The sequence below is a fragment of the Mercenaria mercenaria genome, chromosome 1 (genome assembly GCF_021730395.1).
Source record: "Mercenaria mercenaria strain notata chromosome 1, MADL_Memer_1, whole genome shotgun sequence".
NCBI lineage: Eukaryota > Metazoa > Mollusca > Bivalvia > Venerida > Veneridae > Mercenaria > Mercenaria mercenaria.
Genome location: NC_069361.1, coordinates 16,069,962 through 16,097,813, shown reverse-complemented (window position 1 = coordinate 16,097,813; position 27,852 = coordinate 16,069,962). Strand labels below are relative to the sequence as shown.

The 27,852-nt window shown below is 33.2% G+C and overlaps 1 protein-coding gene and 1 long non-coding RNA gene across 4 annotated transcripts; one reads left to right on the top strand and one right to left on the bottom strand.

Annotated features, from left to right (window-relative positions):
• The first annotated feature begins 956 nt into the window (after window positions 1–956).
• On the top strand, window positions 957–27,800 carry LOC128556252 (uncharacterized). 2 transcript variants are annotated; one of them, XM_053540717.1, is made up of 11 exons: window positions 957–1,244; window positions 2,316–2,635; window positions 3,610–3,915; window positions 4,132–4,361; window positions 5,176–5,362; window positions 5,657–5,920; window positions 18,974–19,273; window positions 19,927–19,986; window positions 20,332–20,391; window positions 21,699–21,847; window positions 22,749–27,800. In XM_053540717.1, the coding sequence occupies exons 2-11, from the start codon at window positions 2,326–2,328 to the stop codon at window positions 22,758–22,760; spliced, it is 1,878 nt and encodes a 625-aa protein (XP_053396692.1). In that variant the 5' UTR covers window positions 957–1,244; window positions 2,316–2,325; the 3' UTR covers window positions 22,761–27,800. The 2 variants fall into 2 exon arrangements, with proteins under 2 accessions (XP_053396692.1, XP_053396694.1); XM_053540719.1 differs by lacking the exon at window positions 957–1,244 and adding an exon at window positions 1,264–1,415.
• Window positions 8,393–17,576, bottom strand: LOC128556258 (uncharacterized). 2 transcript variants are annotated; one of them, XR_008370516.1, is made up of 4 exons: window positions 17,467–17,576; window positions 10,440–10,577; window positions 9,677–9,844; window positions 8,393–9,163 (listed from the first exon to the last, which is right to left on the bottom strand). It is a non-coding gene; the product is annotated as an uncharacterized LOC128556258 (long non-coding RNA). The 2 variants fall into 2 exon arrangements; XR_008370519.1 differs by lacking the exon at window positions 17,467–17,576 and adding an exon at window positions 11,424–11,624.
• Window positions 27,801–27,852: the final 52 nt, after the last annotated feature.

Here is a 27,852-nt window from a genome sequence, read left to right as displayed (position 1 = left end):
GAACATAATCGCTGACCTCGAAATCGTATTGATCAATTTTGTTTGTTTCAGTTTCTGTTTACATATAGTAATAAAGATAATTATTGATTTGGCTACATGTGTTCCTAGTAACTTACTTTCTAACCAATTTTTGTACCGTCGTTGTATAAATTGTTTAGTTTTTCTTAACTGCTTCATGAACCTAATAGATGGACTTCAAAGTTTATATATTATTAAATCTCCATCAATCTAATTTTAAGGCGTTCATGCTACTTTATATTCTAGAAAGAAAAAGCTTTCAGATATCCAATGGGCATCTTTCAGAAAAATATTCTATCTTTAGATATTCACTTAAAATGTATAAAATCCTGATTAAATGTATTTAACTTTACCGAATATATAAATTAATTTTTGCGAGCTACATTCATAATTAAATGTCATGCAGTAAAACAGCAACTAGTTATTTTAGTGGTAGTAATCATCTACATATATACTGTGTACATGTGTACAGTGAAAAATGTGTTAATAATTGTCCATCTTTATAATTTGAAATTTGGGTCTAATATACCTTTAACATATTTGGCACCAGTTCATTGTTGAAATCGAAAAAAAAAAAATATCGGAGAACAGTTTTGCCTTGCTCGCAACCGGTTACAGTTCGTTTTCGTAAACATCATGTTTGTAAATATTAAAGATTGCGTTTTGTAACCTTAACTCAGGGTTCTATATTTTAATGTGACTTGTATAAGAAAAACGTGAGTTATGGCTAAAACAACACACAATCAAAAAGTAGAAAGGTCATTTTGCAAGTAGAGAAAGTTTAGTTTGAAAAAGTGTAAATACGCATGACCTAGTAATCGAACTGTAACGGGTGTGTGAGGGTATTTTTTTATACTGATATAGGCATATCGATATTTATAATTGTCAGTTAAAGTTTCTAAATTTAGATTTACGGAAATTCTTTAGAACCGAAAGTAGATTTTTTGAAATACAAGCTTATTGTTACATAAATGGATTGTTTTGGTGAATTATATTCTGTTCATTAATTGTGTTTTTTTTTTGTTCTTTTAACTGGAATCGCCATTAAAAATTAATTGTAGAAGAATGTTGTGGAGCAGTTTGACAAAATATTGATAATTAAAAGCAGCATTATTTCTAAATTTAAATCTATGGAATTTCTTTGAATAAAAATATTTGCTGTGACAACAAGCGCTTTCTTGTCTCTTTATCGTTACGTCAACAGATTGTTTTGGAATTTAGAAAAGGTAGTCTTTTTTTGTTCTTTTTAAGGGAACCGACATAAGACAATTTAAATCTAAGAACATCGTGACACTAAAATCGTATTCACAGTGTATAAACTCTCTGTACGCCCAAACGGAAGTCGCCAATAACTAGGCGTTCACTTTCGTTTCTCAAATTTTTGGAAGCTGTCGGTAGTGAGTATTTTTATGTTTTTCTTTGGCTATTTGAAATAAATATTCTTGTTGTATATATTTTTCAATGTATGATAAATGTCTCTGCAACAAACTGCCGTTAAATAGCCTAGACATTAACACATGAAATTAAAACGTATTTTCACCCAAAACCCAGCAGGTCAAAGCAAAAGACGATGCTAAAATAAATTCAGCTCAGAGATGTTTATATGTTGTTACGGATCTCTGATGTACGCGACCATCAGAAATTAAAAACAGCGCCAGTTAAGTTATGGCAGCCAGAACTAAAAAAAATATGTGTTAACTTACAAAGATGGGCATGCAATATACTGGCAGGATGTATAGATTAAAATGACTTCCTAAACATCCCTTATAAATGATACGGCTCCCTACAGTTGAGACAAAAACTGTCTTTTCTCATATGACAAATATTATGCGTCTTTAAGACATGAACACGCTAAATAGCTTTTTTTTCTATTTCTGTATAAAACTGAGAAACTTTAAATGGCTGCAGCACACAAATCGACCCATTTGAAATGTCTGTAACTTAAATTTGCTTGAATAATATTGTCAGTGCTGATTAAAACTTCACAGATGCTGGTGGTTCTTTTTAATGTAAGAACACTTTTTCAGCCAAACAAGTAAAGTCTGCTAAAATATGAGACCCAACTTTTAGTTTCTACGATAAATTTCATGATCAAAATGCTTCTTAAATGCCAACTGTATATTTGTCGTGTGATATCAGCAAACAATTGCAATGTCAAAAAGAACAAAACAACAACAACGAAAATGACCCCAGAATTATTTCAATTTGCCATTTTACCATTCTTCGCGGCGTGTCCATATTTAGCGTTGTTTAGCTATCACTTTATCTGAAAGAGTTCATTATCGATTGTTTTTCAGAAAACGAAGCATGAATGTATGGTCGTATAAATGTGTTATTGCCTTTGCTTATTGGTCAGTTTTTACTGGCTCGGAAGGGGTAACAGCTTTGCAACAGATTTTCCATTCATCATATGCACAATTCAACACATACCCGATCATAAATGCCGTGGAACACCTACCTAACATGGTAATTGACGACTGTAAAGACTTTTTTAGACAGAATCTGACGCTGGACGGCATTTGTCCTAACGGAACGAATCCACACTGTGTGGAAAATAATTCTCCACCAATGAAGGAGTTCCTTTTTATATGCACACCAACAAGCACCTGTGATGAAAGTAAGTACAATTATCAAACAACGGAAATAATGCATATCTCTTCATTTAATTTTACGCGCTAATACTCTGAAAGTGCGGGTATACAAAACTTTTCGGTATTACAAAGATACAAGTAGGTAAGAGCGTTGGTCTACGGATCGCGGGGTCGCGAGTTCGATCCTCGGGCGGGGCGTATGTTCTCCGTGACTATTTGATAAACGACATTGTGTCTGAAATCATTAGTCCTCCACCTCTGATTCATGTGGGGAAGTTGGCAGTTACTTGCGGAGAACAGGTTTGTACTGGTACAGAATCCAGGAACACTGGTTAGGTTAACTGCCCGCCGTTACATGACTGAAATACTGTTGAAAAACGGCGTTAAACCCAAAACAAACAAACAAAAACAAAGATACAAACTCCAAATTAATCGCTTGGGGTTTGTTTGCATCTGAAATCTGAGAATTACTTTTGACCTTTGTTTTTGTTTACTCCGCCCGCTTAGCTCAGTAGGTAAAAGCGTTGGTCTACGGATCGCGGGGTCGTGAGTTCGATCCTCGGGCGGGGCGTATGTTCTCCGTGACTATTTGATAAACGACATTGTGTCTGAAATCATTAGTCCTCCACCTCTGATTCATGTGGGGAAGTTGGCAGTTACTTGCGGAGAACAGGTTTGTACTGGTACAGAATCCAGGAAAACTGGTTAGGTTAACTGCCCGCCGTTAAATAACTGAAATACTGTTGAAAAATGGCGTTAAACCCAAAACAAACAAACAAACAAACTTGATATTTCTTATACTGAACACTTGGATTTTTTATAGACGTGTACACATCTGTACAATAATTGCGACGTATTTCAGTTTGAGTGATCACATTTTAAAAATATTTTTTTATGCATATTTTTTTTTCAATTTCAGAAAAAAAAACCTTATTTAATAGTTTGAAATGATTAAATTAAGAAATTGAAGTATATATATATATATTATAAAATTGCACAGATGCAAGGAGTATAGTGTACGTCGATCGAAGAAGTCCAGATATGTATTTTCTTGGAAAGAAATCTTGCAAGGGCGGTTATTTACACACAAAAGATGGTGACTGCTTCGCACCGTGTAACGTTTGGGATGGTAGAATTCAGATCTACAAGAAAAGTACTAGTTCAAGCCGAGCTACTGTATATTGTAACTACGAGTATAGGTACTGCAATCCGTTTAAACCGAAGCTTTTCGAACTGACAAGAGAATCTAATGTCTGCTCTCTGAGACTTGATAAAGTATGTCCAGCTGGTATGGATAGACTATCGGGTAAGTATTTTAAGTTAACCGTTAAATGTTTAACAGACTTACACTAACTGTTAGATTCTTTATGTAACATTAAGAACACGTAGATTACGCCTATGTATTTAAATGGCTAAAACTGGATTCGTTTGCTTAAAATAAGTTTATTACTGTGGATAGCATTTACCTTGTTTAATTTTTTTCGATGATCTTGTTCTGGGAATATTTTCTTATTGATTTTAGATTGCACATGTGATGCGAAATGTAAAGAAGGATTTAGAAGAGATCCAGCTGACGATTTCAAATGCAAGAAAGACGCTAATTATCCAGTCATGAATCAAGAATCATCAAAAGAATCAAACACTTTATTACAAATATCGAATTTTACAGCTCATGCACAGTATACAGGTTTACGTGTTTCATGGTGTATTGTACATGCCGAAAATACCTATTTGTTGCTAAAACACATAGAGGTAAACTCGTAATCATTGCTTTTTGAATGTAAACAGGTGCTGTAGTGGCTGATTGTTCTAGACAATTGTTCCACTTTTAAGGATTGATAAACGCATCTTTCTTTTGCAATATATATCTTATAGCAGGTGAAAATAATCTGTATGACTTTGTTTTTTCTCAAATGTTTATTTTAGTTTGACAATCATATTAGATCACACATGACAATCATTTCAGATCAGACGTAACAACCATATCATGTCACACATGACAACCATATCATTTCACACATGACAACCGTATCAGGTCACACATTACAACCGTATCAGGTCACACATGACAACCATATCATTTCACACATGACAACCGTATCATTTCACACATGACAACCGTATCAGGTCACACATGACAACCATATCAGGTCACACATGATAACCATATCAGGCTACTAAAGCCAACTATATAAGCTCACTGATGACAATCTTTTAAGGTCAGACATGACAGTCATAATATGTCACCATATCAGTTCACACATGACAACCATAATCTGTCATAAATGACAATCACATCAGGTCACACATGATAACCATACTAGGTCACACACGACAGTAATATCAGGTTACACAAGACAACCATATAAGTTCACACATGACAGCCAATACATATCACAAATGACAATAATGTCGTGTCACAGATGGCACACATGATAATCATTCCAATATAACACAACACAATGATAATGGAGAATATATAATGCTTTAAGAAAGAAACCATTAAACGATATTCTATTGTGTTGCTACTGAATTTAATTGGACTCGTGTTAAATGGGACTTTCAGGTATCTTATAAAGCTGTCAATAATGTCACGGTAAACGATTTGCCTACAGTACCCCATGAAGATGATTGTCAGGATGTTGTCATTGAACACCTTTTCCCAGGAAAAAAGTACATATTGTTTGTCAAATTTGTGTATGAACATAATGGTCAAAACGTTTCTGACACACGGCGCACATATGGGAAAACGAGTAAGACATCAAGAGTTTCTTTTTACCTATCGTAAATCGTTATTTCGTTTCTGGACATAATTCGTAAAATGTTAATCCTGATTTTTTATCTTGACTAGAAACTTTATTCTCATTAAACTGCTAGCCATCAACAAACTCGAGGATATCCGTCATGTGAATTTATTTTGTTGTTCCTTAATTTAATCCAGAAGGCATTCTTTTTTAAATTGTATTGCATCTCAATGTTTATGTCTATTACTTTTGCAGGAAAGATCAGCTGGAATTCGGCTATTAAAAGTATTTTGATATTTTCAGAACCTAAATCTGTGAAAGATTTAAATGCAACATTTTCTGGGACGATTCTTAGCGCAGAATGGCTTCCACCAAACGACAGCATTTTTGACAAGTACGTTATCGTAATAAGGAACCAGCGGAAAGAATGGAGGGAGTTGGAAATGTACGAAACAAGCTATTTTGAACAGTTAACCGATGCAATTCCTGGCGAAAAGTATGAAGTTACAGTGTATACTGTGAGCAACAATGTCAAAAGTGATAAAAAGATGAAATTCTTAAATTACCGTAAGTATTTACAATTACGTTATCGGCTGAGGCAAGATCAGGATGGACTGTAAGAGGGCAAGAAATCCAATTTATAAACTTACTTTATGTTTAATAGCTTTTCTGAATGCATAACCATCATTTTATGGCTACTATTCAGTCTTGTTATAGAAATATTGCACATCTCTTCCAGGTAGGATTGGTTACGGACATTACATCATGAAGTTAATCAAACAGAACATGTCAAGAAATCATATCCTTTAGTTTATACATAATTTATTTTAGGTCGATTATGAAGGAAGTTCTACAACTTATATTAATCAATCTCGACACCTCATTCCTGATGGAATCCATCGCCACGAGGGTATGAGAGAAGAGGCCAGTTTCCCAAGCAAGGGAGCTACTGGTACCATTTTTCACGTCTTTGGTATGACGCGGCTGGGGATCGAACCCACGACCTCCCGCACTCGAAGCGGACTCTCTACCACTAGGCTTTTGAGGCGGTTGAAATCATATCCTTTGCAATATAATCACAAATTACAGAGAAAATAACAATTGCTTGGTCTTTAATAGACTGGCTCCCGTCCCTATGTTTGTTCTTATTTACATATATGTGACCATGACTGAGAAAATGGGTCCAGATGAGGAATTTTGACAATTTCAGGTTTTTGCATATTTAGAAAGTATATTCATTCAGAAATAAATCCTGAAAATTTCAGATGAAAATCTTCAAAACTGTCAATTTTATGACAGATTTTGTAGCATAGATATTAAAAATAAAAACAGTACATTTCAGTTATCCTTTCTTTCTAGTTTATTTCTCACATACTGGTAATGGTTAACAGTTCTGAAATAAATTTATCTTTTGTTACAATTGCATGATATAAGTAAGATCCCATTCTTAATACACAAAATGATAATCAAAATCTACAACAATTTCTATAAAAATATTTCTAAAATTGTGTTACCATGGCAACAAATATATTAAAATCCCTTTTCTATGATAAAACTTAAAAAAACATGTTAGCTTGAAATAAGGATTTTAAAAAGTAAAATATTTTAAGGCATATGTATTTACAAAAATAAACTGAAAATTTCCCATGAAAATATTAAGGATGTTTGGTTTTATGACAGTTTTTGTAACATGGGTAATAACAATAAGAATAAGACAGATTTGTCATTGTTTCTTCATAACTTGTCTTTTACATGCTGATAATAAATGACAACTTTGGAAAAAAAGAACCTTCTAATACTATGAAATTTTATTTTTGTGATGCTTACTTAAAACAGAAAAAAAAAGAAGCTAATTTAAATCTTTCATATTTTCTATGAAAGCATTATTCAAATTGCGTTACCATGGCAACATATGCAATAAATTGCTTTTTCTACAAAATTACTTAAAAATAAAAGCTTAATTTAAAATAATGTTTCTTGTAAGTTGAATATAATGAAGTATATGTATTTGAAAGTAAAATTTGAATATTATATGTGAAAAGATATAAAATGTTTGGTTTTATGACAGATTTCGTAACACGGTAATAACCACAAGAATAAACTATTTCAGTCGTTGTTTCTTCAGTTTGTGTTTTCACTTATTGGTAATCACTGGCTGTTTTTAAATAAATGAATCTTCTTTTACAAAGAATATTTAGATATTCACTTAAAGTGCAACGATCTAGCTGGCTAAAGTCCTTCACATTTTCTATAAAAACATTATTAAATTATGTTACCATGGCAACATATGCACTTGATTCTGTTTTCTACAATAGTACTTTAAAACAGAGCTAAATTTGGAAACGTGTTTCAGATAACTTGAATATTATAAAGTGGTATGTATTCAAAAATATTATCTCAAAAATATATGTTAAAAGGTTAAAATGTTTTGTTTTATGACAGTGTTTGTAACATGAGTAATAACTATAAGAATAAGACATTTCTGTCATTGTTTCTTCATAACTTGCCTTTTACCTGCTGGTAATAAATAACTATTTTGAAGTAAATGAAACATATATTACTATTGTTTTTTTTATTGTTTATGCTTATTTTAAAGTAGAATACTAGAAAGTACAGCTAATTAAAATTTTTCCATATTTTCTAGGAAAATTGTGTTACCATGGCGACATATGTTTTAAATTTCCTTTTCCTACAATAATACTTAAAAGCAAGAGCTTATTTTAAAGAAGTATTTCTAGTAAGTTAAATATTTGAAAGTATAAGTATTCAGGAAAGAAATCTGAAAATTTCACATAAAAACTTTAAAACAGCCATGTTCTGTAACAAAAGTAGTTATGTAAGAATAAACATTTCAGTCATCCCTTTCCTCATAATCTGTTTTTTCACTGGCTAGTTATAACTGACAATACAAAAAAGTGAACATTCTTTTACCATTACATTATATACTGTAGATCACTTATTGAAATACAAATCCATAATTTCAATGAATATAATTTGAATTATGTTACCATGGCAACATACATACTAAATTCCTTCCAAAAATACTTTATTAACACAACAGCTTAACTTTTGATGAAGGTTACACTGCTACAAACTCTGATGAAAAGTAGATATTTATTTCCAGCCAATACTTTAATGTTGGTAACTGAAACTACAACCTTTACTTGATGTTTAACCTTAACAGCTAAACACATCTATATGAACAGCAAAACAGGCTAAAGTGTTGTGTATAAAAACGTTTGAATTCAACAACAATTTCTATCTTTTACATTCACTTCCTTTTTTCAATTCTCAGAAAAATCCTCGCCAATCACAATTTCAGTTTTCAGTTGAAGTGGTTTGGGACAAACAGAATCCTTTGACTTTTCAGACAAATACTATTCTCTTACGAGTCCATACAGGTACCATTGTCAGGCTTGTGTCATTCCATGTCAATAATATTCGTTTGGCAAGGGGGAGTAGATTTTAGTAAGTTAACTGGACTGTCACTTTTAACACTAACAATCCATGTGTTTCTGCAGACATGATAAAGTGGTAATACTGGGTTATCTTCTTCAAAAGTTTAAAATATTGTGATAAGATATTTCTTCACTGGTAGAATGTGACAGGATTTAAATCATTGTTGACCAACTGTGCAGTGTTATGGCCTTTCTTTCATGACTGACACACTGTGTCAGCAATATCATGTATTATTAAAGGTCTCAGCATTCAACCTCCTCCACAGATTCTTCTAAATTCAAAAGTGCAAGACAGATTCAAACTTTTCATGGTCTGTAATCATTGTTGAATATTCAATCGATCTCTGATATCCTGTAACAAATAAGTAAAACATACTATTTTAAATAATTAACCATATTATTTTAAATAATTAACCTAGGAGTTTCTTTATTTAATAAAAGCAGAGTTATCACTACTTAATAATAGATGATTCTTTAATTTCTTACAACCAATGCTCTAAAATATTGACAAACAGACTGACAACAGCGTGCTGTCAGTATATAAAATGTACTTTGTTTGTAGATTTTGATTACTGCAAATAGAATGTTCTAAAAAACATTTTTTGCATTTATTGGGTTAACCCTTAACCTGCTAAATTTGTTAAATTGACTACTCCATCTTTAAATAGAGACAGTACCATTTATAGCTTATATGGGGTTCTCATAGAAAATTTGCAAAGTATCAAACACTGCAGATCATGATCAGACGCACAGAGTGCAGGTTGATCTTGATCTGCACTGGTTGCAAAGACAGACATAGCTGCCTCATGCAGCCTAAGGGTTAAAAGTATACACTGTTTTAACAGTTATCAAAAATGGTTGTTACCTAGTAAAAGTCTCCATAGACTGTACCACAGCAAGATGTTATTTCTATTCTAGCTAGTAACATTGTCAAAATGGAATACCAATACAGGTAGTGATGTACCATGCTCACAAGTTGTCTGCCCCTTAACCAACTGAGTTGCTTCATAAACAAGAGGAAACACTTGCATTCCTGAAAAAAAATTTAAAAGTCTTTGGTAAAAGTATCTGTTATCTTCATGTATCTCCGGAACCTTTACAGTCTTCATTCTAATCTATATTCTTTATGCAATAAAACTGGTAAAAAATTCAATCACATCACAATGTCTAAGTCAAGAATGGGTTAATTAAATTTGAAAATAATCACATTACAATTAATTGATTTACTTTGAATACTTTATTAAAATTCCTATTATTTAGAACTATATTCTACAAGTTAATGAGATATCAACTTATACACATGTATGTACATGTTGTGTTCAGCATTCAAATCATCCATGTACTTATTGAGTGCCACAGACTTTTCTCTGGCTAATAGCCAATGTCATGAAGACTTTACACCAACTGATCCTCCTAGAAACCAGATTGTTGAAATTAAATTTCAATAATGCCAGTGTTGTCAGTTTAAGCCATTTAGTAGTCATAGTACATGTACATACATTGTACAAATCATTAGTGTAGAAGTAGACTTATTTTGAATTGACTCCAACAAAACCTAGACAGAGGTATAAATAAATAATATATTGCATTAAAATTTTAATAAGAGCCATTAGCTGCATGTTACTTACCTGATTCCTCAAAGCACATCCAAAATATGTTACATTTTCTTGGGATCTTAAAATAAACAGGCCAATTTCCTGGCTGTTGTATGTTATATGAAACAGCTGTGTAGTGGAATGAACCATCAAAGGAACAAGGAATATCATCTGAAAGAAGATACATTACATGTACTGTTAACATCACTAAAATCAAAAACTTCATGAATACTAAATTAATAATGTGATTGTGAAAGGTTTCATTAACTTACCACAAAATACTATAAAAGTTATTATACTATGAAACTATTTTTTACAGGATCATAAATTGTTTTACACACAGCAAGGCTCAAAAATTTCAAAATAAAAAAGATTTTCATTATACATCATGTTATTTGGCATAAATTCCCACTATCAAAAAAAATCATCCCGTTACAAAACATTCTGAATCAACAATAATAGATCAACAATAATAGAAAAAGAGAGTAGTCACCAGACAGAATTAACACGACTTATGAGACCCACAGCAAAAACAGTTACCATTTTATAAATGGAAGTGTCTAGACATCCGGTAACCAGAAACCTAGCCGGTGTTCTAGCCAACCGGTAACAGGATGCCTAGCCTGTCCAAATTTCTATCCTATAGGGGTTTTCTAGGTGTCCGGTAATCAATTTTCAAATATTGTATACGCCTTGCAGGTGAATATTCAAACCTATGCCAAAAAATGATACAATAAATTTATTTCCTTACAGTATTCATATATAAAAAGATCGCCGAACAGCTAGAAAAACATTCGCGGAGAGGCTAGTCGTATTGTTGCCGGACAGCTAGAATGCAGGGTAGGCGTCCGGTTACCGGACATCTGCATATTTCCTTTTAAAATACCTTGGCTACTACGCGAGAGGGGACTTTTCGAGAAATGATGTGACACAGGCAGGCATCTATAAGTCTGCATCAAATTTATTAATTATCATTGCTACATCATGTACATTGTATTTTCCCATAATAATGCTTACTATTGACAATGAACTAATTTGATGAATCCTGGTCACCTCGAGTAAGAAGCTGCCTGCCTTCAATAATCTTTGTGATAACCCAACTGGCCATTTTATATTAAATACACAGGCATAGTGGAATCATCTGTGTTTAGTGGCCACAAGATAAATTTCATAAATTTCCCTCGGTATGTTTTGGATTCACTTCCGGGTAAAAAAAAAACAACTTATTTCGGCGGCACGAAATACCCAAATCTACCCAAATCTACCCAAACCTACCCAAATCTTGATAGGAATGATCAAATCTTCGTAGATTATGGATATTTGTAATATATTTCAACATAAAAATATCATTTTGATGTATTATAACGATAATTAACTAGAAAAATCGGCGTTGAATTGAAATCGCTCAATATTTGTAAATATCACAGTCAAGTATTATTACATAGGTGCTGTACGTAAGAATAATTGACTGTGATATTTACAAATTTCCCCATTTGGAAATCTGTTTTCTTAATTTCATTTACTTCAAAACTCTAGGGAAAAAATAAAAAGAAAATCTTTATCATTATTGATGAATTATATTAACGGTTTTTTTACAATCATTGTTTTGGATGATAAGCCCGACGAGAGGCAACATTCATTTTCAGGAGTTCAGGATTTAAATTTCCTGTAATTCAAGTCGTGAAACGTGATATTCTAAGCTATTTTATTACAAAAAGCTAGTCGGAAACCAAATCAAACTTCCGTGCTCCAAAAAATTATACTGACTTTCAAATAAAATATTTGCTCAGTAAAGTGTTTATATATATATTGAAAAAAAAAAAGAAACACTGCTTTTTCAGTAAAAATAATGTTTCGCGTAATTACACGAAATACAGCTAAATCATTTTCTCGTGCATAGTCGCTATATTATGATCAAAATTATATGTCAGACATCCAATGAATATGTGTATCTTTAGTAAGTTGGTATAGTGTTAATATCTTCTGAGGAAAAATTATCAACTTTTATCAATTTAGTGAAAAATATGTTACCAAGTTTAGTCTTTTCAGTAATATGTGTATCATTTGCAAGACGGTATATTCTTATTAAAATGTGTTTTCTCTGTAGATGTTGATGTGCAATCTTAAAACCGGCACGTGCAATTTCAGTTCCCTAATTTTTAAACATGTCAGTTTCATATATGTCTTAAAATTCAATTATTTTTTAGGGTTTGCACTGACGGGTATAAAAGAGTCAATAAAATTTAAAATGCACCAAATTGTACCAAATTATACAATAATTATTTAATATTTAAAACCAAATAAAATGATTTTAGAATAAAAACATAAATGCTCCGAACTTTTCAAAGAATCTGCCTTGAATCGGTCTTGTAGCTAATATCAATACATGACAAAGTTTATTATTTAACTGAAAACCATGTGACATACATTTTTTTTTCTTCAAAGTAAACCCAAATGGAGAAGATATCTACTCTTATTTTGGTCATTCACGTAAGCGAAGAATATTTCCGTCAGAAATCGTATACAGAAATAACTTTCAATAAACTTCTCTCAGTTTTGTTCATTTATGTTCAATCTGATTGAATAGGGTTGTGCATCTTACAAAATAATAAAAAAAAGTAGTTTCTAATAGAGAGGTTTCGGAAATTCATTTACGAATGCGCAAATTTTCGCGTGCTCTCATGGGAAAATTCAAACTCATATAAAAACGTTTTACGCGGATGTATAGTACTTTTCTATTGAAAGATTAATTATTCATATTATATATACGAATGAATGCTGCCATAAGTCCTGCAAAACACCATTTATTAAAATAAAAAAAAGCTACGGCTGCATTTCGGTAATGGAAATTTCCCGCAGGTTCACAATTCCAATTTCGTATAAAACATTCTGCGCGAATGTGTTTTATTTATTCTATAAACGTTATCGAAAACTTTGAATGAAACATATTTAGAAGTATCTTGGATAAAAGGACAAAGTATTTCTCACCAGCGTTTCCCGAAAATGAATACTAGATCTACAAGAGAAAACAATCAGCTCTCGTGAAATATATTACGTAAATATTGTAAGAGTAAAAGTAGCATCGGTAACAACAATACAATACAAATTTATTCAAAGTCGGTACATATATATAAACAGGAAAACATTAGCTATATATAGCTATTTACCGACAACATTACATTGAATTGAAAAAAAAAATGTTGTGTAAGTCAGTTACTTACCTCTTAGATCGGTGTTCATGAATTGAAAATACCCGCGCTCGTGCGGTAACACCTCGAGCGCTTTGCGCTCTCGGTGTCACGATTCGCACGAGCGCGGGTATTTTCAATTCATGAACACCTGCACGAGCGCGGGTATTTTCAATTCATGAACACCACCTACTCGGTTAGTAACCTACACTTACATATGATCGAATTCTTTTAAAAACAATCAGGTTATGGAAAGTGTATTCCGATCATGTCCATCATGTATAGCTTATTTGTCTGTCCTTTTAATTTAAAAGGTATACCGGCTCATAATTATAAAGTCGGCAGTGTCCTTAAAATTAACTTTATATGAATTACTTTGTATTTAAAAAGCTGAAATTTAATTAATTTTACGTCACAAAAATATACAGGTCATGTATTCCAGTAGCTCGATTCTGTTTATTTAATGCTGGCCGTAGTGCACAGTGGCTGTGTATTTCGCCTGGCAGGTGGTCATAAAGATAGGCGGAACCGTTGGCTATTTAACTGAATCGTTACTGACCAATCAGCTATCACCAATAAAAAATTACGTTCTGAAGGCGTTTCCCTGAGTGGTGCATTAAAAAAATATATATGTAACTTAATCACATCTAAATTTGGAATGCATATTTTGCATTGATTTGAATTTATGTAAATTACTATCAAACTGCAATCTAAATTTCTTTACTTTCAATTTACTTTGCATTTAATTTTTGATGAAATTCTTATATTTCCTTTGTATTTCAGTTGCTGTAAAATGTTATAAAATTTCTGATATGATTGTAACTTTAGGACAATAATTCGGATGATTTATACGAAGTTAGTGCTTCTCCTTGCAAGTAAACTTTGAAAGCCACTAATTAGATTTCACACAATGACCAAGGGTTTTTCTATAAATGTATAGGTTATGTTTAAGTCCCGACCCTAAGGGTCGTCCGGGGTCGAACATTGGTGCTATGTTCAAAGGCGAGAAAAGCGCCAAAATACATCTTATTTGTCTAAAAAAAAAATCTGTTGTACATCAACTTAGAATCAGAAGTAGCAGGCTTTTGTGCATAACTAATATTTCTATGGAAATGAATACTTTTGTGTAAGTTGTGTCCCTCTGTATGATCTGTAGACTTGTTTAATAGTAATGTAAGTAAACATTTCTTTCGTATGCAATAATAACATAGATCAATCTTTTATTCCTTCATAAGAAGAGAAGCATATATTAATACAAATATTATCACAATCACATGCAAGATATAATTCGTTAACTATTTGAAATATACACACTGATGGTGAAATTTCGTTTCGGATGTTATCAACAAACGATCGTGATATACATATTTAATATTTAATTTTTTCATACCTTTCCTCCACAGACGCAAGATACTTTAGTGAAATAGCTTTAAAATTAAATCAAGTTATTGTCTAAACAGATACATAATTCATATATAATAATTCATACGGTTCCGTCGTAGGAACCTCTCATGATGTACTATTTTCCTTTAAAATATGTCAATGAGGGGTGGAATATGTCTTTATTACCTTATGTCCGATTTTATTAAATAATACGTTGTTGGATCATGAGAACAAGCCAGTACATGATACCTTGTTTGAAAGAACAAATCAGTACCTAAGTAAAAGAAATAGGCCAGGTGAGTTCGAAAAAGAATCAAATCGCAACCTTCTTTAAAAAGTCGTGATTTCGTTGTATCACTATTACGAGTATAAATGAAAGAATTGACATTATCAGCCAACCGCTGTTTAAACATTAACATCCTTTCTTTTTGGAAGCTGATCACATCATTTATATACTTAGAACTTGAATGAAATATATTATAACCTCAACCATTTTAGAGACGGTCACTGGTCTACAGATATGAAATAAATTTCAAGCTCTGAAGCATGTATTTTCATTTGGTTTAAAACATTTTGCTTACAATTCCATGAAAATTTAACATAGCTACTGACACGAAAATAAAATGCATGTAAAAACGCGGTCAGTAGCAAAGAAGCATCATTGAATGCACGTGCAATTTTCCCGCCAAAATAATTGAAGAAACGTAGAAGATGGCCTGATATTACGAAATATAACACAAAAACAACGTACAGAATTTGCTGTTAACAGTCATGGATTACACGATATTTTAGTACATTTTAATCGCGTTTTCGTTAAGGCTGGCTCTTTACAACTTACTCCCACGTGCAACCAAATATTCGGACAATTTTGTCGGTCAGTGTAGGAAAATGTATAGAAGATCTATGTCGAGCTAGCATATTTTCTACGGAAATACGGTTTTGGAAAAAAAATCATATTGAGCCAAGGGCATTTTTATTCTAAAACTTGCACGTATCATGTCCCGACGCCGACAAGGCTTTCAATTGCTATCTAACTTTACTGTTGGTGATTTAAATGAGTGGAGTGATCCTGCTCCGTTGCATTTTTCATTGTATTGTACATTCACAGATGTTTGATATAAATGGGACAGTACACAAAGAGATGAATTTTGTTCACGGATTATTTCAAAACTTCCTATTTTTGATAACATCGTTGAAAATATTGACTGGATAAAATTCGAGGGATCAGAGCGAAAACTAGTCTAAGTGTATATAGAAATAGAAGCAAACAGACTAGTTTCGCTCTAAGCCCTCGAAATAGAATGTCAGCAAACTTTGGCCAATATTTATAGCCGTTACTCAAACTCACACTTGACTCAAACTTGGGTAAGTACCATACACGTAGACCTCAAGCAGAATGGAGTTCGAAAGTCATATTCATAAATTCCACTCAATTTAAACTTTCGGAAGGACAGCTCGGGAATTTGCTGTTTTTACTACTTTTTATGATGAAAATCGAAAAGCGTTTGTCACGCTTTTACTCAAGGTAAACTGTCTCGATTATAAATATCTATATTTTGAAGTCATTATTCACTACTTCAGCTATAGCACTATTGGTTACGACGATGGGAAAATGTCTTTATTGTCGCGGACTGACCAATGTCGGACAATTTAAAACCTATGGGTTTTAAACAGACTAAAAAGTTTTAAACATATATAATATAAGATGAGTTTACAAAATAAAATATTCATAATCTACGAAGATTTGATCATTCCTATCAAGATTTGGGTAGATTTGGTAAGATTTGGGTAGATTTGGGTTTTTCGTGCTGCCCACTTATTTCTGTAGTGCTCGCGTACAGTCTGGTACGGCCTACGGGGCGATAGCCTGAACCTGGAACACAGCAAGAGTGATTTCCCTTGGCGCGGGCAGCACGAAAAGACGTTGCTGGTGTTGCTAGACAATATTATTTTGCTATTGTCCCAATTAGCATAAAGTACAGACTGATTCCACCTGGTAAGTTTCCCACAGTTACAATATTGGTGGCAGCGGTGGGATTGTGGCTAAAGTGACACAATACTAGTACTGGTTAAACCCAGGAACATCTCATATTTATGAGCAAGAGACCATGGTATACTTCCATGGTCTAAGGGACCATGGTATACCTCCATGGTCTAAGACACCATGGTCTACTTCCATGGTGTAGGGACTACCTCCTTTCAATAGGACGGGGAGGAGTGTAGTGCTCGCGTACGGTCTGGTACGGCCTACGGGGCGATAGCCTGAACCTGGAACACAGCAAGAGTGATTTCCCTTGGCGCGGGCAGCACGAAAAGACGTTGCTGGTGTTGCTAGACAATATTATTTGGCTATTGTCCCAATTAGCATAAAGTACAGACTGATTCCACCTGGTAAGTTTCCCACAGTTACAATATTTCACAGTGCTTTAGTGAAAGTTTCAAATATATTAGAGAACTTCATTAACAACTGTTTATAAAACGGTACTTACCAAATCAGTTAACAGTATTACAAGTCTCAGATCCCTTCATCGTTGAACAAAAGGTAGTTAAACAAAAGTAAACATCACATGCTTCCCTCTTTTACTGTTAAAATCCGAAACCGGAAACATAGCGAAGGGGAAACAACTGATTTCAACGAAATTATTTTTGCCTCAGGCATAATACCACTATTTTTTTTACAGGTCTGATGTCTAAATATTCTTTCTGTAGTAGGCTGTCATCAATCATGTAACAATCAGTCGTACTTAAACGGTCAAACTTTTGCTAATTAAAACATGTGTAAGAAAGCTGCGTGCGTAAACTTGGCGCAACTTTAAACGTCGTTTCTCGATATTACGTCATGCCGCATCTGGACCGGTTTTCAAAGACGACGTCACATATCAGTTTTCTTCATTAAGAGGGAAGTAACTCCAGAAGGGTGTTTCTACATTGAGATTTTTTATTGCCCCTGGCTCCGAATATGTATGGTTCAGCCATCAGATAAAATTGTGCTACTTTAGAGGCCTAAATTTTCTTATAAAATGTTTCCAGTATTTATATAAAAATAACCATGCAGCCAGGGAGCCAGGCTAGGTCTTTAATATTGTGTCCTTGATTCAACTTAAACTTGTACAAAAGTAAACAAAAAATAAAACATTTACACTTAATCTCATTGGTTTTTGAAAAACTGACTTTAAAAAGGACCAAGATGATGTTTTTAATGCAAATACTATAGGGACTGCGGATTTTACTAATATTTTTCGGTGCATTCCCTACTGTCTACATTTATATTTAATTTTGGGTTTTATGTCTATGCGTAACGTATCTTGTGAAAAGACTAAAACAATTAAAAGTAACTATTTTTATTACGTACCCCATACATCATATCACTAAAGTTTGAGATTGATTTTTCATCTATTTGCACTTTTAAATAAAGGCGGCAAATCATGGCTCTCAGTGCAAATGTCTAACTGATCTTTAATCATCTTATCTCAGTCGTTACAATGTAAAAACATTATATTTGGCAACTCGAAACATACTTCCTTTGATGTCGTTCAGGTTGTAAATGATTTTCTTAATTATTTTTTGACATTGTAGGGATCCGAATTGTAGTACATAACAGAAATGAGTTGATGCTTATTTCCTGGATGAGCATATGTTTTATTTTATTTATATGTAGTTCATGTACATATCCATACTCTACTCTAGGGTTACGGTTTAAGGTGCTACGTTTTTGTAACGTGTATTTTCCTATTGGATATTCATCCTTGTTTTTCATTCTGATTCAAATACTTTTAAAATATATAAACTAGGGTACACAAACACATTCTTAGAGTTTTTTCTTAATCAAAATAAAGAAAAAAAAAGAAGTGTGAAACTAGTATTCTTTCATGTGTCCCATTCATGGTGTTTTGACGCATTTTGACAATACAGCAATTGTACGAGTACGTGATTTTATGCTCTAAAAGCCAAGCGATTGGCTAAAACGCATCCATTGTTCTTTAAATATATTTTCAGCTCCTCTTCCACCGAGGAAGATTTACTGCTCATTTCTCCCTGGAGGCGACCAAGGAACAGACAGACATGTATTCTGGTTCAACAACGATAAATTAAGCTACGTTGATGGTTATTATGTGAGCTACAGTTCTACAACTACAGGAGACAGTAAACTCGATGTTTATTTACCCATATCGCACAGTCAGGAAGAAGTGTCATATGATATGAGAAACCTACACCTTGGACAGACGTATACTGTCATGGTCAAGAGTCAAATAGAAGGTGTGAATTCAACTGCTCCTACACAAATCATTATATCAAGTAAGCATCCTTTGACTTTGAACGGCGAACATGTATTCTGTATTCAAAATTGTTTTTAACATACATTTTCATGCTGGTCCAATTTTAACAATTCCTTGTAACAATATCTACCACACGTGACATTATCATTCTATTCCACACAATGTTATTATCTATTCCGCGTGGCCATACTTTCTATTGTACATGACCTATGGCCCATTCCACGTGAATGCTTTCTGCTGCAAATGGTCCTGCTACCTACTTAACATGTCATTATCTTTTCCACGTGGCGGGCGACATTCATTATGACCTTATTATGCGTTTCACTTTACTTCATTATCTATTCCAAATGGCAGTTTTTATATGCCTCTATTCTTCTTTATACACAATCATCTGTAACACATGAGATTATTCTCTTTTAACGTGACCATATAATTATCATCTATTCCACATTGCATTATTTTCTTTTTACGGGACTTTATTTAGCGATTCTTAGATGATTAACAAGAAGCCCCAAATGACATTTTTTATCTTCTACTTTATACATAATCTTTTTATAATCTCGTATATTTTACAATCTGTTCCGCATGACTTCGATATACATTCATATTTCGTATTTCATATCAAATTTACAACGCATGACATTCTGCACAAAAAACTTTGATTGATTTCAGTACCGTGCTATGATGACGACAACAATGACATAATTATACCTGTCCTCATATTAGTTGTTGGTAAGTGACCTTCATGTCATAATAGGTGAAGAGCATCATTCAGATCAAGGCATAATTACCAATACCGAAAATTACTTACATTCTTTTTAAAGAATACCTTTGTCGATTCTTCTGTCCTAATTATGATTTTGAAGAAAGAAAACCCCTTTTGAAATAATAGTATAATGATTTGTAGAAAAATATAACTGTTAGGAAATAAGATTTTTAACTATCTAAATGAATCCGTTATGCCATTTCATGGTTAAAATGATTAAAGTTATCATACCCAAGTTTTACTAAGATATGTTATGACTTTATGCTCGCTCTGCATCAAACTTATCTTGTTACAATATATTCACATTTCAGTTGTTTTGCTTTACATAATCTATGGAGGAAAAAACGAGGAAATAAAGCAAAATCTTCAAGGTATTCTCACTAAATATTTGCTACTATCATTACTTTTTAGTTTTATTTTAGAAATGCTATAATCGACAGAAGAGCTGAGAAAAACAATTGTCCTTTATCCAAGTATTACAATAAACAAGACGGTCTTAAGCCTTAACTATTTTTTACATTGCGAAAATCACTAGCTTGGCTGTGCACGTGCAAATAGTGATTTTGTCATTTGTATTCTTAAAATCTGGTTGAATTTTATTTTTGTTGCATGTCTCAAAAAGCCAGGCGTTTTGTGTAAGCAAAAAGCATAAAACATCTTAAATACAAGAATAAAATTATTTATAATTAAGTGACATTCAGGACGTTTTCTGCTTTATTCTAGGTAACCAGGATCTTTGACAGGCATGTAGGGGTCTAATTGAAAGTTTCAGTGCTCAGTATATATATATTTTCAATATCAATCTTTTCTTCAAAAAGTTGAAATTGCAATTATATCTAGACTTTATTAAAACATGTAATTTCAGATTGATAATACAGTTTCAAGAATGGAATTTTGCCTCACAATTTCATATCACCGAGGGGATTTTGACTATTCATCGAGGGGTTTTTGACTACACATCAAGGGGGTTTTGACTACCCCATCACTTTTGCCAAGGGGATTATGACCACCCTGTCATTTTTGGTTAGGGGATTTTGACTACCATGCCATTTTTCAGCTGAGGGGGTTTTGACTGAGGGGATTTTGATATACTCTCTAACTATATACACTTCAGAAATGCATTAGAAAATGGATTTGGTTGTAGATGCTGGAGTTTGATAGTTTTAATGTTAGTGTTCTTCGTAGTGTTTTTGCAACTGTCTCATTGATACATTAATTTGTGGCTGAACACTCGTACTGCTTGAGGGGCCATATGTTTCAGACTGGTGGCTGATTTCTGCCATTTCGTCTGGCGTGTCGGTGCCTGTGAAGATTGCCGACAGCTATAATCGCAAACAAGCGCGGCGACGCGCTAATTTATCGTTTTGGTGTGTTGGCGCGTTTGAAGGATGCCAGTACGCCAAAAGCCAGTATGACAAATATGTATATTTGTCTGCTGTAATACATATAGATATACAGCATGTCACATATCCAATGTAAGGTAGTAGGTGGGCAATTTCCGTTCGTGTACGTTTACTCCCTATGCGATTTCGGCATTCTTCTGTTATGCCCGAATTGTGTGGAAATCACACACAGAGAATACATAATCACATGGAAATTTGGCGATTCACATTATGGTTCAACTACCTTAAATATAATGAATTAATGAAGGCATAAACTATATTATGCATTTCTTTAGGTGAGATTTACAGGATCACCAAAAACCGTCGCAGTGTGAGCGGAAACGTTATAAAGATAAAAGCTGGAAAAAATGCAAACATATATCACACGGATCTTACGGGAAACAATCATTCAAATCCCATAGTCGACTCTTCAGCTAGTAGTGAGGTAATCATATATATGCCCCTTTCATGATGCATGCATTTTATTACTTTACTTAACACCTGTCCGTCCGGCACTTCATCTTCTAAACCCCTTTCAGGCTTTTAGAGAAATTTCACTGGAATGATTGATATAAAGCCTAAATATATACATCGTCGACACAATCGCTAAGTTTATTCTAGGGGAATATAAATTGTCTGGACTTCTTTTCCCATACTATTGGTTGAATTAGACTGAAACGTCGTAGAAATGTTATGTGCCAAATCAAGCTATTTTTTGGGTTGTATAGTGGATTAAGTTTCACTGAGATATGACCCTTTGATTTTTATACATCATTATAAAAATTATACAGTCTACTTAAATATCCTTATCCAGGCTTATCCTAAATTATAAAGGTTTGCATATATTATTTAGAGATATAACTTCATATAATCAAACATTCTCCATCCATATTTTCGAGAACACTCTTCATGTACTAGTATGTTGACATTTATTTTGACTATTTTTGAGACAATATGGGATAGGTATATTTTTATTTTGAGACAATATGGGAAATGTACGTCTTTATGAAATGTAATGATCTTAAAAATAATTATTTCTTTCAAACCAGAAGCATGATTTGTTTAACAAATATTATGTCTGGAAAATATGTTTCATTGGATTATTTGCCGTTTATCTCAACTCTGAGAATGTTTCCATCATCTTTACGTTCTCTTCTTACTTATTACATGTCGTAAAATAAGCAGATTTAAATGTTAGTTTTTACAATTTTGATTCGATTGTCCCTTTAAAAGTAATTAGCTGCATTAACTTTATTACTTGTGATACGATGCAGAACCTTACAAAAGTATGTAGCTTTTAACTGGTTAAGTACGTTACGAATAAATTTAATTACATTTTTTTCCAGGAAGAAGCATAATTAAAAAGGAAAAATTTGTAAGTATAATAGAAAGGAAGAAGAAGAAAAATGTGAAAGAAAAGTGCATTGCTTTATTGATAATGCTCATATTTCCTACTGAACATATTTATGTTACTGGTTAAAAAGCTGAGAATCAAGAGAATTGGAAAGGAACAAGGACACTGCCCATAACACTGATATATAATTTGGCGAAGTACGAGTTTTTCGTCTCGGAACCAAAACTGTGGCAGCTGCTGTCAAATAAATCGCTGTATCCCAAAGCTTTAGAATAATTAACCAGTCGTACAATATCATATATTGTATATAAAATATCGAGATATTTTACTAAAAGAAAATATTTAGTTGACATGTCCTAACAAATTGATGGAATGAAAAATAGGAAACATGTATAAAGCTTAACACGGAAAAAGTATGAAAGTGAAAACATAGTATTGTGGATGTTTGTACTCACTTTAAAGAGTTAATATTATGTAATCTTGAAGTGGATTTTGAGAGTCAACATTTTTAAATGATTTGATTTACAACATTCAGGTAACTAAGCATCTGAGGAACTAAATTAAGCATTTACAGTTTTAATGAAATACGTCATGCAAATTAGTTATAAGGCAGAGATAAAGCATTGATTGTGAAACTACTTTTTGTAATTGGCTTACCGGCCTCGTTATTAAAGTTGAAATGTTGACATTCTAAAATAGCTGTAAGGTTAATATATTTGAAATGCATTCTTCTATGACATTATTTTGGTAACTTCTTTCTATTTTCTACCGGCTTTCTCCGGGTGAATACATGTACTTAACTCATCTAAAAGGGTTTCATTTAAACGCAATGTCAGAATTGCTAGTTGTATAACACTATATGTTATATATATGTGTCATTGTATATATATTTCTTTTGTACACTGCCCGCTGTTGTATTTGTGACTATGTATGTCATCACGGGCTTTTTAGCCTATTTGATTTGGAATAAAGTGTCTGTCTGTCTATTATTAACTGATTCAATATGTATATATACATGCCGAAATTTCATGTATGGTTTTAAATACTTATTATTATGTTACTAAGAAGCACTATATTATAATGATTACTGTATATATTTCACTCTGGCTGTACGTGATTTGTAATAAGTTATCACTGCATAATGTGTGTATATATGGTGACGAGGAACTGCTTGTTTTTCAAGTCAAAGTTCTGTTCTGTTATTAAGAATTATGTTATTCTCCATCTGCATATATTTATTGTAGTTTCAACCTCGATTGAGGGAGGGCCGTTGTATAAACTTAACAAAGGCAATATGAGGATCGCATCTAAATCCATTTAAAAGAACAATCTGTATATATGATTCTTGAGACATAAGACGTAACTTAATTTCTCCATATGTTCATAATATATTTTACTGTTGAGTTTTTGTAAATCGTTATGAAAAGGTGTCAGTGATTTGATATACCTCTATTTTTAATAGTTTATGTAATAGCATTCGAAGTATGAAAGCCAGTCATTTGATACTCTTTATTGTGTTTTAAATAGGGCTTATCTTGTTGTATAGGTTTCATGTAAGTGAATATATTTGTTTTCTTTAAGGAATGTATATGCATGTCATTACTTCATTATTCATTTGACATTTTTAAATTTGTTCAACATTTATTTACTGTTATATCATAACACCTGCTGTAGAAATCGCCGTTGTTTTGTGTAATCTAATCAGAAAATGACATCATTTTATATCATTGCTGTCTTTGTTATTAAGTGTTAAACTATAGTTACCAGTAAATTAGATAGCTGTAATATGTATCATGTCATACGTAAAGCAAAATGATGACAAGATAAAGAATGTCGAAGACTTTTGAAAAAGGGTGAGCCAGTGTTGTAACATCTAGACAGGGAGTGGTGTGTGTGTGAGGGGATCTAACTCAGTGGAAAAAAAATTCATGAAAATATGTACGATTTAGGCTGTCTTAACATTGTGACTACAATAGATACATTTTATAATAACCAAAGAAATATGCATTACAAAAGTACAACTACAAAGAAAATTTGAATAAATCGACTCTTTAGAATTAGATTTAGTAGGGAATCCCATGAAAACATAGGGAGAAGTATGTGGCCTGTTATCCTCGGTTCAAAAATTGTAAATGGATTTTAAAGTCATACTGAATTTATCATGCTGATTAATGTGACTTTTTTCCTGATAGCTTACTCGAAGCGACATATAAGTTTACAAAAGTACGCTCAGGTAACTATTTTGTCGTGTTATTTATACATTTTACTAACCAGGGTAGAGTGTGCTATAAATAACTACCCAGTATTGGGTTTTCCGTTCTAAAAATAAATCACCCGTCAGTGAAGAACGATTCTCCCCAAGTCTATTGATACAGTGGTTCAAATGATAGGACGTTTCGGGACAGACTGTCTGCGATGACAACGATCATAAGATAAGTCATCCCGATAAGCCAGATGAGTAAGGCTATTGAACCACTTACTTTTTACAGTAGAGGAGGCAAAATGAAATAGTGGATGGCAACTTATTAACCTTAGCTTAGGTTACGACGTTTTTGAATTGGACCTTTCTGACGAAGAGTATTTACCCATAATGAGGTGTTTTATTAAAAAAAAAAGAATTCTACTCCCAAATAAGGCGGGCCGGTGGTCTAGTGGTAACACGCTTGACTGTCAATCCAGATGTCTGGGGTTCAAATCCCGGTTCAGGCACTGGACATTTCTGAGATGCTCTTGAGTGTCTCCCACCAAACTAGAGGTCTGTACTGGTTCTTCCCAGGAAAGACGGCTTCGCGTGTATCGGTGCTATACACCGGGCACGTTAAAGAACCAGACTGTCAATTCGCAAAGAGCTAGGCTAAGTTAGCCGGACACGTCTGTATCTAAAATGTTCTCTCTGTCTGTTTTGGGGGCTTTATCTCACTCTGTCCCTCTGTGTAGATATGGTGACGAGGACCTGCTTGTTTTTCAAGTCAAAGTTCTGTTCTGTTATTAAGAATTATGTTATTTCTCCATCTGCATATATTTATTGTAGTTTCAACCTCGATTGAGGGAGGGCCGTTGTATAAACTTAACAAAGGCAATATGAGGATCGCATCTAAATCCATTTAAAAGAACAATCTGTATATATGATTCTTGAGACATAAGACGTAACTTAATTTCTCCACATGTTCATAATATATTTTACTGTTGAGTTTTTGTAATTCGCTATGAAAAGGTGTCAGTGATTTGATATACCTGTATTTTTAATAGTTTATGTAATAGCATTTGAAGTATGAAAGCCAGTCATTTGATACTCTTTTATTGTGTTTTAAATAGGGCTTATCTTGTTGTATAGGTTTCATGTAAGTGAATATATTTGTTTTCTTTAAGGAATGTATATGCATGTCATTACTTCATTATTCATTTGACATTTTTAAATTTGTTCAACATTTATTTACTGTTATATCATAACACCTGCTGTAGAAATCGCCGTTGTTTTGTGTTATCTAATCAGAAAATGACATCATTTTATATCATTGCTGTCTTTGTTATTAAGTGTTAAACTATAGTTACCAGTACATTAGATAGCTGTAATATGTATCATGTCATACGTAAAGCAAAATGATGACAAGATAAAGAATGTCGAAGACTTTTGAAAAAGGGTGAGCCAGTGTTGTAACATCTAGACAGGGAGTGGTGTGTGTGTGAGGGGATCTAACTCAGTGGAAAAAAAATTCATGAAAATATGTACGATTTAGGCTGTCTTAACATTGTGACTACAACAGACACATTTTATAATAACCAAAGAAATATGCATTACGAAAGTACAACTACAAAGAAAATTTGAATAAATCGACTCTTTAGAATTAGATTTAGTAGGGAATCCCATGAAAACATAGGGAGAAGTATGTGGCCTGTTATCCTCGGTTCAAAAATTGTAAATGGATTTTAAAGTCATACTGAATTTATCATGCTGATTAATGTGACTTTTTTCCTGATAGCTTACTCGAAGCGACATATAAGTTTACAAAAGTACGCTCAGGTAACTATTTTGTCGTGTTATTTATACATTTTACTAACCAGGGTAGAGTGTGCTATAAATAACTACCCAGTATTGGGTTTTCCGTTCTAAAAATAAATCACCCGTCAGTGAAGAACGATTCTCCCAAAGTCTATTGATACAGTGGTTCAAATGATAGGACGTTTCGGGACAGACTGTCTGCGATGACAACGATCATAAGATAAGTCATCCCGATAAGCCAGATGAGTAAGGCTATTGAACCACTTACTTTTTACAGTAGAGGAGGCAAAATGAAATAGTGGATGGCAACTTATTAACCTTAGCTTAGGTTACGACGTTTTTGAATTGGACCTTTCTGACAAGGAGTATTTACCCATAATGAGGTGTTTTATTAAAAAAAAAGAATTCTACTCCCAAATAAGGCGGGCCGGTGGTCTAGTGGTAACACGCTTGACTGTCAATCCAGATGTCTGGGGTTCAAATCTCGGTTCAGGCACTGGACATTTCTGAGATGCTCTTGAGTGTCTCCCACCAAACTAGAGGTCTGTACTGGTTCTTCCCAGGAAAGACGGCTTCGCGTGTATCGGTGCTATACACCGGGCACGTTAAAGAACCAGACTGTCAATTCGCAAAGAGCTAGGCTAAGTTAGCCGGACACGTCTGTATCTAAAATGTTCTCTCTGTCTGTTTTGGGGGCTTTATCTCACTCTGTCCCTCTGGTCAGATCGCTCTGTGTATGTACTAGTAGAGGATGAATTTCGCGCCCTGTGTGGCTGCATTTGCTGTATGTAAAGCGCCTTTGAACGTGTTTATCATGAAAAGGGCGCTATATAAATCTGGTATAATAATAATAATAAAAAAAATAAGAATAATGCAAAGCTTTATAAATAAGTGTTGCCGTAACTAAACCCAAATAAACATTTTTGTTTTATAGATATCGAATCCATGACTTGTTACATTATATTGGTGCGTTCCACATGATATGTTATTGTATTGTTTGTAGTTACTAACTCAACCTTGTCTAAATAAATTACTTTTTGTTTATATCTTATTTGTCTGAGTTTGTCTAAATTAAATATAATTCTTTAATATGTGT

Coding starts and splice junctions, on each gene's coding strand:
- LOC128556252 (XM_053540717.1), top strand. CDS start 2,326: ATGAATGTATGGTCGTATAAATGTGTTATTGCCTTTGCTTATTGGTCA. Junction 3,916..4,131: donor TGGTATGGATAGACTATCGG/GTAAGTATTTTA, acceptor TATTGATTTTAG/ATTGCACATGTGATGCGAAA. Junction 19,274..19,926: donor TACACAAATCATTATATCAA/GTAAGCATCCTT, acceptor GATTGATTTCAG/TACCGTGCTATGATGACGAC.